At 44.3% G+C, this 13,327-nt stretch overlaps 1 protein-coding gene across 1 annotated transcript in view; it reads right to left on the bottom strand.

Annotated features, from left to right (window-relative positions):
• The window catches only part of PKD1L3 (polycystin 1 like 3, transient receptor potential channel interacting), a 78,923-nt gene that overhangs the window by 47,478 nt on the left and 18,118 nt on the right, over positions 1 to 13,327 (bottom strand). The window contains 9 exon segments of the mRNA XM_061385795.1: positions 1,049 to 1,227; positions 1,649 to 1,750; positions 2,923 to 3,153; positions 7,644 to 7,837; positions 8,778 to 8,997; positions 9,348 to 9,476; positions 10,089 to 10,215; positions 10,300 to 10,427; positions 12,025 to 12,201. Coding sequence (XP_061241779.1) covers positions 1,049 to 1,227; positions 1,649 to 1,750; positions 2,923 to 3,153; positions 7,644 to 7,837; positions 8,778 to 8,997; positions 9,348 to 9,476; positions 10,089 to 10,215; positions 10,300 to 10,427; positions 12,025 to 12,201 — 1,487 coding nt within the window.

The following is a 13,327-nucleotide window of genomic DNA, read 5'->3' as shown; positions in this document are numbered from 1 at the left end:
CTAACACACACTGAGACCTCTGACTTCACTGCCTTCCTTTTTCCTAATCCCAACAAACCAATGATCTTCATCCTCAATTAATTTTTATCATCTACTTTCTCCACTCACTTCTCATAATTCTCAGAGTGCTGCTGAAGGAAGATGTGGGAGCGTCTGGACCCAGCACAGGGCAGGCATGCACACTCAGCACTGACCGCCTCTAACTCTTGTGGGACATCCCAACTGTAATTCCACTTCTTCCCCTCTCCTTAAGCTCTTCATTTTGACCCAAAGTATATTCTCTATATAGTCATGTATTAAATACTCTTTAAAGATGCTTTTTGTGTTTAGAGATACTTTTAACTTATGGTACTTTGGGGCAATGTTTCCTTGTTACTATTTTCTGTTCACAGTAGTGACAATGTTTAATGGAAAAAAATCTGGGACTCCGTTGGTGGTGCAGTGGTTGAGAATCTCCCTGCCAGTGCACAGGACACGGCTTCGATCCCTGGTCTGGAAATATCCCACATGCTTCGGGGCAGCTAAGCCCGTTCGCCACAACCACCAAGTCCGCACTCTAAAGGCCGTGCGCCACGAGAAGAGGAGCCGCTGCGATGAGAAGCCTGCACCCTGCAACTGGGAGTAGCCCCTGCTGACTGCGACAAAGATCTGGCACAGCCAAAATAAATAATTTAAAAGATGTTTAAAAAAAAATCTATCATTCTCCCTCTCATAAAATCTCTTAATTTTCAATATTTCTTTCCAGGTTTTCTTTTGTGTAGACAGCTTTGAAATGAAAATCTAACAGGTAATTCCCTGGTGGTCCAGTGGTGAAGACACGCACGTCCCATGCAAGGGCATGGGTGTGATCCCTGATGGGGAACTAAGATCCCACACACTGCACGGTGCAGTCGAGAAAATATTAAAAAGAAAGAAAAATAAATTAAAATCAAACAGGTATTTGTTACTATTTGATCCAAAACATTATAGTTATTTACTGTGATGCCGTGCAGGTCTTTCCCCAGAATGCTGCAGAGAAGCAGCACACCAGCCTGATTCGGGTACTTACCAAGCAGGGCTGGCGCCAGAATTGTCATGCCAGAGCCGCAGGCTGTGTAATTCCCCCAGAGAGGATGGAGTGCCCAGGAGGAACACATCCAGTCCCCCGCGTTCAAAGACTGCCTTCTGGGAGTCACAAAGGTGGTGGGGCTCGCTCCGCCCCTCTGATCCATAAAGGGTGATGACTACCTAAACCAGGACAAAGAAAAGATAAGATATGGCAAGTTATAACATGAGTCTTTTGATTTATGTCTAAGGGGAAAGATGAAGACAGAGAAAACTGTACTGAGATGAGGTCCTGGGGTCTTAGACAAGCAGAAAGGGCTCTTCAAATGTACAATTTTTAAAAGGTTTTTGGCTGCACCCCATGGCATATGGGATCTTAGTTCCCTGACCAGGGATCGAACCCACATCCCCTCAGTGGAAGCATGGAGTCTCAACCATTGGGTCGTCAGAGAAGCCCTAGATGGAGAGTTGAGAACCAGGACGACCGCCCTCCAGGATCTGTGTGAAGGATGACTGGGTGCCAGGATGTCAGCAAGGGTATCAGAGTGCAGCTCGCATGGCAGAGAGCGCCGAGCAGTGAGGGAAGAACCTTCATTGCGCTCACATTGGCTGTCGTCTCGGCCCTTCTTCTATGGCCTGTGGAGACCTCAATAAGGTAGTGGAATTGAGAGCTGGGGTCATTATCAGCCAGGATGGTGACCTTCACCTGCAGGAAAAAGCACAATTAAGAAAACCAGCAGATCTTCACTCCTTACAGCCCAGCGAGAAGCAGGAGGATACACCACGGCAGCTTTGGTGACTCCGAGGAAAGCAAGGGTGAGATGGGGGAGAAGGTAAAACAGACAAGCAGACCTAAGTTAAGTGATAAAAGTGGGGGCTATGGGTTGAAAGTCCAGGGTTTATGTCATGAGAATGAAACAGTCATAAAATCAACTGATCGGGTCTTGGGCCTCTAAATCTCTCCATTTTCCCCCTACCCAGAAAGGGTTATCAGATAAGATATAAGACACCTAGCTAAATGTGAATTCCAGATAAATGATGAATAATTTGGGGTCATATTTATGCTAAATATGCATTCACTATTTATTTGAAATTCAAATTTAACTGGGTGCCTTGTATTTTTATTTACTAAAATTGGTAATTCCACACCCACAGTATATTCGCATATTCTAGAATTTCCACATGTACGGAAGCAAGGATGAGAAAGATATAGAACAGAAATTAGAAGGAAGCTGTCAAAGGATTTTTTGTTTAAAAAAAGATTCTATACAAGTTTCTTACATATTGCAGTTACATTAAATTATAACTTTTTGGATTTATCCATAACTTTCATATCCAAGGTATTAAGTGAGATAAATGTGCATTTGATTATAGTTAAATTCTCTGTGTGTTTTCTTTTGGCTTATTCCTGACCTAAATGAATCATATGAAGATTCAACCTTGGCTAAAATAAAAAAAAAATGGAGAAATAGAGATAAATCCCTGGGCCTTGAGACAGTAGACATGGAGAGAAATGTTAAGAGAAGTCCCACTGGAATTTTTACTATCTGCTACCTGCCTCTTTTCAATAAAGTGGACTTCCCTGGTGGCTCAGAAGGTAAAGCGTCTGTCTACAATGTGGGAGATCTGGGTTCGATCCCTGGGTCGGGAAGATCCGCTGGAGAAGGAAATGGCAATCCACTCCAGTACTATTGCCTGGAAAATCCCATGGACAGAGGAGCCTGGTAGGCTATAGTCCATGGGGTCGAAAAGAGTCGGACACGACTGAGCGACTTCACTCACCTGCCTCTTTTCAATAAAGGTATCTCTTATTTCCTTCCTCTTGTTCAACATACTCAAGACACTGTGACAGACCTTTCAGAATCAAAGTCTCATCACCTTCTGTGCATCGGCCTGGTCCTTCCTCCAAGCCCACACGAATATGAGCATGTAGATTCCGACAAGGCTGGCCAGCAGGGACACCCCGACCGGGTTGCTGGTCACTCGAAGGAACAGCTCAGCCACATCTTCCACATTCACCGTCCGGGGCACAAGGAAGAAATCACTGCCGAAGTAGGTCAGGTGGTTACAGAGACACTGTGTCCTTACAAGCGTGCTCTGCGGCCCGACCTGGAATGACAGTCAAGATGGTGACTGACTGACCGGCATGCTAAGGAAGGGACACACATAACATAAACACACACACAGATTTGGAAAAGAAGGTCTGGTGGCTCATCCTCCGCTGGTGTTAATGTGATCTGGGACAACTGATGGGCACAGCAGCTTGGCAGCATTTAGTAAAACAGAAGAAGTACAAACTCCTTGGATCCTGAGACTCCAGTTCTGAATGCATATCCTGAGGACTCTGCACACACGCACAAGGAAACGTGAAAAAGGACGTCTCTGTCAGCACTGGGTAAAACCAGGAGAAACCAGAACCACCTCTGTGTCTGCTAACAGCAGAACATGCAAACAAGTCAATAAGGAAGTAGGGGCAAACGAATGGGCTACTATACAGCAGATAAAATGAATGGACTGAAGCTGGATATATCAATGCTGAGTGAACAAGGCAAGTTTAAAAGGATATAACAGTGTGACACCATTTACACAAAGACCTAGAGCATGCAAACCATCACTCATGAATCCATGTTTACCAATCTTCCTCACTAGGCACTGTCCTATCCATCGCTAGCTCCTATACATGGGCTTGGTATGTAGAAGATGCTCAATACATACTTGCTGAAAGAATGAATCTGTTGTTGTTCAGTCACTAAGTCACATCCAACTCTTTGCGACCCCATGGACTGCAGCACGCTATGCTTCCCTGTCCCTCACTATCTCCCAGAGTTTGCTCACGTTCATGTCCATTCAGTCAGTGATGCTGTCTAACCATCTTATCCTTTGCTACCCTCTTCTCCTTTTCCTTCAATCTTTCCCAGCATCAGAGTCTTTTCCAATGAACTGGCTCTTCTCATTAGGTAGCCAAAGTATTGAAGTTTCAGCTTCAGTATCAATTCTTCCAGTGAATATTCAGGGTTGACTTCCTTTAGGATTGACTGGTTTGATCTCTTTGACATACTCTCAAGAGTCTTCTCCAGCACCACAATTCTAAAGCCACAGTTCTTCGGTGCTCAGCCTTTCTTATGGTCCAGCTCTCAAATCTGTACATGACTACTGGGAAAACCACAGCTTTGACTACACGAACCTTTGCCAGCAAAGTGATGTCTCTGCTTTTTAATATGCTGTCTAGGTTTGTCATAGCTTTCCTTCCAAGAAGCGTCTTTTAATTTCAAGGCTGCGGTCACTGTCCACAGTGATTTTAGAGCCCAAGAAAATAAAATCTGTCACTGCATATACCAAATTCCAGACAGTGGTTACCCTTTGATATGAGTGAAAAAATGAGGTCTTTAGGGAGACAGTTCTTCGCATCAGGTGGCCAAAGTATTGGAGCTTCAGCTTTAGCATCAGTCCTTCTAATGAATATTCAGGACTGATTTCCTTTAGGATGGACTGGTTGGATCTCTTTGCAGTCCAAGGAACTCTCAAGAGTCTTCTCCAACACCACAGTTCAAAAGCATCAATTCTTCGACACTCAGTGTTCTTTATAGCCCAACTCTCACATCCACACATGACTCCTGGAAAAACCATAGCTTTGACTAGATGGACCTTTGTTGGCAAAGTAATGTCTCTGCTTTTTACATATGCTGTCTAGGTTGGTCATAGCTTTTCTTCCAAGGAGCAACCATCTTTTAATTTCATGGCTGCAGTCACCATCTGCAGTGATTCTGGAGCCCCCCAAAATAAAGTCTGTCTCTGTTTCCATCGTTTCCCCATCTATTTGCCATGAAGTGATGGGACTGGATGCCATGATCTTAGTTCTTTGAAAGTTGACTTTTAAGCGAACTTTTTCACTCTCCACTTTCACCTTCATCAAGAGGCTGTTTAGTTCTTCTTTACTTTCTGCCATAAGGGTGGTGTCATCTGCATATCTGAGGTTACTGGTATTTCTCCTGGCAATCCTGATTCCAGCTTGTACTTCATACAGCCTGGCATTTGGCATGATGAGGGCATATCAGCTATTAAACTATAACTGATGCTACACTTGATCTTAGCCAAAAGACAGAGATGTGACAAAAGCTCTTTTTTTGCAAAAGAAAGTCAGCCTCATTTACTCACCGCATATTTAGTACTTGCAGAATTGATCAACTTCCACGTACCACTTGCCTTATTTTATGTACCTTGTCAGATTTACCATGGACTAATGTTTGGGCAAGAAATGACAAATCTAAAGCACAAATCTAAAGACTTCCCTGGTAGTAGAGTGCATAAGCGGAGAAGGCAATGGCACCCCACTCCAGTATTCTTGCCTGGAAAATCCCATGGACCGAGGAGCCTGGTGGACTGCAGTCCATGGGGTCACGAAGACTCAGACATGACTGAGCGACTTCACTTTCACTTTTCACTTTCATGCGTTAGAGAAGGAAATGGCAACCCACTCCAGTGTTCTTGCCTGGAGAATCCCAGGGACGGGGAAGCCTGGTGGGCTGCCGTCTATGGGGTCGCACAGAGTCGGACACGACTGAAGTGACTTAGCAGCAGCAGCAGAGTGCATAAGAATCTGCCTGCCAATGCAGGGGACATGGGTTCAATCCCTGGTCCAGGAAGATGTCACATGCTACAGAGAAACTAAGCCCTTGTGCACAAATACTGAGCCTATGTGCTGCAACTCCTGAGGCCCACGCGCCTAGAGCCTGTAATTCCCGACAAGAGAAGCCACTGCAATGCGAAGTCCGAACACTGCAATGAAGAGCAGCCCTCGCTCGCTGCAACTAGAGAAAGCCCGTGTGCAGCCATGAAGACCCAGGGAAATAAGAAAAAAAAAGAAAAAAAATCTAAAGCACAAGCTTGCTCAGAAGGGACATGCTCTCCCAGCCCACCACACACACCTCCCCCTTTTATCTAGGCTGATTTATCTCCCTTCCGATGCTTTTTCTTTCTGGGCCATCCCAAACGAGGTGACAGGGGCCCTGAGTTTATTGCCAGCTGAAATGGGAGAGAGGCAGAATTGGGCAGCTTCTACCTAAACAGACATTCAGATGGCCAAGAGACACATGAAAAGACGCTCAACATCACTAATTGTTGTTTTTTAGTCTCTAAACTGTGTCCGACTCTTTTGTGACCCTATGGATTGTAGCCTGCCAGGCTCCTCCGTACATGGGATTTGCCAGGCAATATTGGAGTGGGTTGCCACTTCTTTCTCCAAGGGATCTTCCTGACCCAGGGATCTGAACCTGTGTCTCCTGCCCTGGCAGGCAGATTCTTTACCATCTGAGCCACCAGGAAAGCCCCACTAATTAGAGAAATGCAAATCAAAGCTGCAATAAGGTGTCACCTTACTTCGGTCAGAATGGCCATCATCAAAACATATACAAACAATAAACACTGGAGAGGATGTGGAGGAAGGGGAACCCTCATACACTTCTGGTGGCAATGTAAGCTGATACAGCCACTGTGAAGAGCAGTGTGGAGGTTCCTTAAAAAACTAAAACTAGAACTACCATATGACCCAGCAATCTGACTCCTGGGCATATACCCTGAGAAAACATAAATCAAAAGGACACACGTACACCAGTGTTTATTACAGCACTATTTACAATAGCCAGGGCATGGAAACAACCTAATGTCCAAAGACAGATGAATAGAAAAGACGACATGGTACATATATACAACGGATATTACTCAGCCACGAAGAGGAACAAAACTGGTTCATTTGTAGAGATGTGGATGGACCTAGAGTCTATCATACAGAGTGAAGTTAATCAGAAAGAAAAAACCAAATATCACATATTAACACATGTATGTGGAATCTAGAAAAACGGTGCTGATGAATTTATTTCCAGGGCAGGACTAGAGATGCGGATGCAGAGAACGGACATGTGGACACAGGGGGCGAAGGGGACAAATTGGGAGATTAGGACTGACATATATATGCTTCCAGGGAAGATACCGGAAGAGGGCATGGCATCCCACCCCAGTATTCTTGCCTAAGGCGACCGGCAGGCTGTAGTCCACTGGGTCGCAAAGAGTTGGACATGACTGAAGCAACTTAACACATACACACTTCCATGTGTGAACAGATACTAGCGGGAACCTGCTGTGAAGCATAGGAAGCTCAGGCTTAGTGCTCTGTGATGAATTAGAGAGGGGAGTGGAAGGGGATATGTGTATATGGTTGATTCACTTTGTTGTACAGCAGAAACCAACACAATATTGTAAAGCAATCATATTTCAATGCTGCTGCTGCTGCTAAGGCGCTTCAGTCGTGTCCGACTCTGTGCGACCCCAGAGACGGCAGCCCACCAGGCTCCCCCGTCCCTGGGATTCTCCAGGCAAGAACACTGGAGTGGGTTGCCATTTCCTTCTCCAATGCATGAAAGTGAAAAGTGAAAGTGAAGTCGCTCAGTCGTGTCCGACTCTTAGCGACCCCATGGACTGCAGCCCACCAGGCTCCTCCGTCCATGGGATTTTCCAGGCAAGAGTACTGGAGTGGGGTGCCACTGCCTTCTCCATATTTCAATGAAAACAATATTAAAAAAAAAAAGAGGTGGGCAGCTTCTGACCTGGCATCCACTGCTCTTCCACATGCTGTTGAGGCTGTCCCAGAAATAGCACTGAGTGACGGCAGTGACCACCGAGAGCAGGGTGGGCGTCCGCCGAGCGCCCTCTTTGCTTTTATCCAACACAGCTGTTATGTAGTAGGCGCCGACCCCATACCGCAGTTTCTCTGGCGTCAGCACCCATGTGTATTCCTCATCTGAGAACAAACAAAAGTGCTTAGCTGCCTTTCAAAGAGGACAAAAATACCATCAGAACTTTTCTTCAGAAGGGTCTGTTATTGTTATTATTTTACAAATGGGAAACAAAAAGCCTCGCATCACAAATGGTTGTTTAAAGAAAATGACCGGTGATATAATCTGGGGTTCTGGGTGACTCCTGTTCCATTAAAAAAAAAATTATATGTTTTTGATAAATGAAGATTTTGGTCTAAGGAATTAGAATGTACTATGAGTTTTAGAAAAATGAAATAATCACACATCAAAATGATAACAAGAGAACCTTGGTAACAAGAGAAACCCAAGGGCGACACGTGGGCAGGCAAAGAGCAGCTCCAGGTCCTGGTCTGCACACTGGAGGCTGGGTTTCGGGCCTGGCTTTGTCACCAGCTGGCTGCTAAGGGCCAAGGCAGGTCACCCAGACAAGCTAGTTTTCTCATCTTTCAAACACAAAATCTGAACCGAAGGATCTCCAAGATCCCTTCCAGTTTCTGAGGACATATTATTGCCAAGATCAGCAAGGAGGACAGAGGACATGCTCGGAATCAGCAAAGAGCCTGCCGGTGATGCAGACACAATTTGTAGCTGGCCAGCCACCAGTGAGAGGTGCTGGCTCAGCAGCCCTGTTTAACAGGAAGAGTCACTTGAAAAGTGATTACAAGAATGCTGGTAAAACTGGCGAAATCCAGGGAAATCAATGCATTGGGTCAGTGTCACTTCCCGGTTGTGACACTGAACCGCGGTTACGCAGGAGTAATCATTAGGGAAAGTGGGCAGCAGGCACGTAAGATCTCTGGGTTTTACTTTTTATAACTGCATGTGAATGATCTCAGTTGTATTTTGTTATCTCAAAATAAAAAGTTTAAAAAAAAAAAAGAACAACATGCATTCTAAAGTTTCTGGCATCTGGTTGGGGCTTACCTTTCTGCGACACCTTCTCCTTCGGCAGGTGGAAGTGGGTGAGGTTGGACTGGTGCTGGAACCCCAGGTGGAGTGTCAGTGACAGGGGGCCTTCAGGCTCTATGCACACCATCAGGGACTTCTCCAGGGAGGTGACGTTCACCGTGATAGTAAAGTGGTCTGTGCTCATGTTGAGGCTGGTGCGGTGGGTTTCCTCGCTCGTATTTCTCCAGAGCATGATCTAGAATAAGAGACACTTCATTCATTTCCAAGTTTAAGAGGGTTCGTCGATGGCTGCTTTTCAGACTCCTTCTTCATGATAATGGAGTAGAACCTGCTAGGTCTTCCTCCGTGAATGCTAGCAGGTAACACGGTGCCAGGGATCTACAAGGAAGTATATAGTCTCAGACCTAAAATGCTTTCTCCCAAGTGTGAGGGGGTCTCTCTGTAGAATCCTAAGTCATGACGTGAATAACAAAACAACAGCATGCCCATAAGTCTAAAATGATTCCCTTCAGTTGCTGTAAATTCCCATCCTATTCTCCAGGATCCAATTTCCTTCTTTTTTATTCCCTAATAATCAAGTCATACCTCAATATCCTCCATTAAGTCATGGACTTGGAGCAGTTTATGATTAGAGCTTAGTAACACACTCCCGATGCTTCCAACAATCTTCTTTTTGTCAAAGTCTCTGAAGGGATTGAAAGCCAGTCCTGTTACCTAGAGACAAGAACACTTCAGCTTCTTCAACTGCCCACAAATTTATAAATAACACGCTTGTAGGTAATAGGGGATCGGATATCAAAGTAAATGCCGGGATTTCCCCTGACTAGCATTTGAAATATTTGTCATTATAACATTCTACAAGGAATAAGCAGCTAATTAAAGGTGAATCATTTGCTTGAGACCCTCGGAATTATTACTAGTTTTGTTTCACCTCAATACTTGGAGGATTCATTTTACTAGGAAGTAAGAATTCTGCTCTCCAGGATAAGGCTACAATCTTACTTCCGTTTGTTAGGTGATTGCCGAAAGAAATTAAATATGCTGACATGACTAGGTTGGTACACTGAGCTGATGATTATTTAGAGATTTCCAGTTTTGTATAAAAACTGAAGAGTTCAGATCAGTTCAAATCATAACCCAAAAGCGTAGTGAAACCTAGAAGTCTGTTTAATGCTCCCAACCTCTAGCAGGGGTCATGTTTAAGAGTCCTCCATTCCTGCCAGCGTGAAATAGAAATTAGCACACATGACTTTCTCTCATTCTGTCTTCTCAGCCTACACTTTCACATCCCATGTTCGTTCTGATCAGAATCAATTTCATACTCACTTGGACATCAACTCCTGGGTGTTTTTTCAAGAGCTCCTCCAGGGCAGACGCCGATGGAAAGCCTAACCTCACAGGGGCTGGGTCACCGAGGGTGTAAGAGCTCAGAGGCAACGTTGATATGTTTTGCCTAAAGAAAAAGAAGTTGAATGGAAATCAATTGCTCTTTGTTCCCTAAAAGTCCAAAGCCTAAAACAAAACTCCCTCCTGTTACCTGCTCAGCATCAGGACAGCAGTGGAAGAGGTCAGAGTCACCTCAGGCTCAGCACATCGATTCTGCTGCAGAAATGCCTCCTGGATCCTCCCAAGGCTCAGCAAGGACATTTTCAGCATATTTTCTACCTGCGCTTAGAGAGAAACATCAATACCAGGTGGCTCGTGTAACCTCGGTGTACTGTGTTAGTCAGACAACAGTTTGAGAGGGAGGAAAAGGGGACAAGGACCTTGACAGTGATGAAATGAAAGGTGACACTCACTGGAAGGACCCACGGAGAGCACTTGCCATCTAGCTAAGGACGCATCATCCTTTGCATCAACTAAGAGGGCCACCCAGGGAACTACTTCTTTGCTCCATGACATAAGCTGCCTGAGACCTGCTTATGATGAATGTTTTCTGAAGCTTTTTTTTGCAATGAAATTACACATATAATTCACCCATTTAGAGTATATAATTCAGTGTTTTTTATATTCTCAGGGCTGTGCTACTATAACTATGATCTAATTGTAGAACGTTTTCACCTTCACTAAAGTAAACCCAGCATCCAGTGGCAGCCACTGTCCATTCTGCTATCCCAGCCCCCACTCCCACCAGTACTTACCTTTTGTTGTTCAGTCGCTAAGTCATGTCCGATTCTCTGCGACCCCACGGACTGCAGCACGCCAGGCTTCCCTGTCCTTCACTATCTCCCAGAGTTTGCTCAAACTCATGCCCACTGAGTCAGTGATGCCAGTGAACTATCTCATCCTCTGTCCCTCCTTTTCCCTCCTACCCTCAAGGAGTTACTTTAGCAGGAGGCAACTGCTAAACTACATTCTGTGTCAACAGACTTGCCTCTTCAGGACATTTCACATAAATGGAACTGTGATCTTCTATGTTTGGCTGCTTTTACTTAGCATAGTGTTTTCAAGGTCCATCCATGTGGTAGCTTGTATCAGTACTTCATTTTTGTTGTTGTTGCTAGCTAATATTCCATCAGTAAGGACATGCCACACTGTACTTGCCCATTCATCAGACCATAGACACTGCACTGTTCCCATTCTTTGGGCTACCTGGCTATTTGAACAATGCTATGAACACGAGGGTACAAGATTTTGTGTGGACCTGTGAGGGTACATACCAAGGAGAGAAGCTACTAAGCCTCATGGTAATTCTCTTTCTAACATTTTGAGGAACTGTCAAACCGTTTTCCAAGGTGGCTGCATCATTTTACAATCCAACAACATATAAGCATTCCAGTTTCTCTGCCTCCTTGCCAACACTTGTTATTGTCTGTCTGTCTAGGTGTGAAGTGGGATCTCATGGTGGTTTGATGCGCAGCTCCCTAGTGATGAGTGATGTGGAACAGCTTTCTATGTGAAGGGTAAAAATAATGTATTTAGTGGAATGTTTATTATATGCCAAACCCTTCACTGAATTCACTAGATTTCAGCACTAGATGTTCTTGGCTCAGTGGTGGGGCGGAGAGAAGACTGGGAGCAGGCTTGATGGAGCAGTCTCCTGAGTGGTGCCTGTTTAGCTGGGCTCTCTAGAGGCCTGGAGAATCCCAGAGATGGCGGAGCCTGGTGGGCTGCCGTCCATGGGGTTGCACAGAGTCGGACACGACTGAAGCGACAGCAGCAGCAGCAGCTAGAGGTCTAGGGAAAGGCCATGTCGATGCCTGATCTGTCAAGATGAAAAGGTCTCTAAACGGAGTTGGCCACTGGCACACACTGTACCCACCTGCTTGACGCGATGCCCATGTCTTGGCCGACTTGCTTCACCAGCTTTCATTACATTGTTGAGGGAGTGGAGGAGGCAGATGGTCACAGGTGTTCTGGAGCCTGGGTCGCTGCTGTTCAGAAATGGGCTCTGCAGTAGCTGCTCATTCAGGTCTGTAAGGGTATCGATGACCCTGACCTGGAATTTCAGCAGACACATACACATCCCTGCACTGTTTATGACCACTTTAAACCTGGGTTCTCCTTATAAGGAGTTCTGTGTTCTTCACACACTTCCAATGCATTTTTATAAGAAGCAATATTACAACTTGGCAGGGAAGGAAGATATATTGTTACACGTTATCTAAAGGAGGATGTGTGTTTCTGGTTATTCTAAGGAACCAACACAACCCTTTTCACTGTGATAAGCAGATCAAATATCTAATTAACAGAAGCTTAAAAAGAAAAAGAAATGCTGAGGAAAAGAGCAATGCTGACAGAAATACCAAGTAGACTATCACTTTGTACTTAGGGCCTCCAAAGCACTGAAGATAGACTTAAAAGGGAGATCAAGGAGAATTTCTAAATGAAACAGAAAACACCAATTTTCCTTTCTGTGGGTTGTTTGCAAGTAAAAAAAAAAAGTCAACTAATAAGGTGAAGCTAGCTGACAGATATTTAGTGAATATTCACTGCAGTTATAACAATTTTTGTTTTGAAATGTTATTTTCAAAATTACATATATTAAAGACCTCTGCAAAATAAAAAATGCAACAAAATTAAAAAGACATGTTGCTAAAATATCAGCAACTTATATAACAAAAGTTAATAGTAAAGCTCTCTTATTCTTAATAAATAAGAAAATGACCAAAAAACCCGAAGGGGAAAAACGAGTGAAGAACATACAGAAGCAATTCAGAGGACAAATAAAAATGGCCAATAAATATATAAAACGATGTCTGACCTCCTTAGAGATCAATAAAATGCTTTTCTTTCTTTTCTAAGCCTTTGAAATTGGCAAAAGTGAGAGTGTGAGGACGTGGCTTGTGAGAATGTAAAATGGTGCCTTTTAGGAGGGCGATTTTGTCATTGATTAAAAATTTAAGAGTCCATCAATTCTATTTCTCGCTCTCTATCCCAGAGGCATGTTTGCATAAGCACTCAAAGATGTAGGTACATGGATGTTCATGGATATGCTGTTCGCAAGGGTAAACAAATGAAAAATATTCAAATGAGCGTCAAGAATAGTGAGTTCATGTCTGTATGCTGCTATGAAAAGATATCCATGACAGAGTACTAAGAAAAAACATTAAGAAGCAGAAAAA

The sequence above is a fragment of the Bos javanicus genome, chromosome 18 (assembly GCF_032452875.1).
Source record: "Bos javanicus breed banteng chromosome 18, ARS-OSU_banteng_1.0, whole genome shotgun sequence".
In the NCBI taxonomy this organism is placed as follows: Eukaryota; Metazoa; Chordata; class Mammalia; order Artiodactyla; family Bovidae; genus Bos; species Bos javanicus.
The sequence above is the reverse complement of the archived record's forward strand: the minus strand, read 5'-3'. Positions and strand labels throughout refer to the sequence as shown.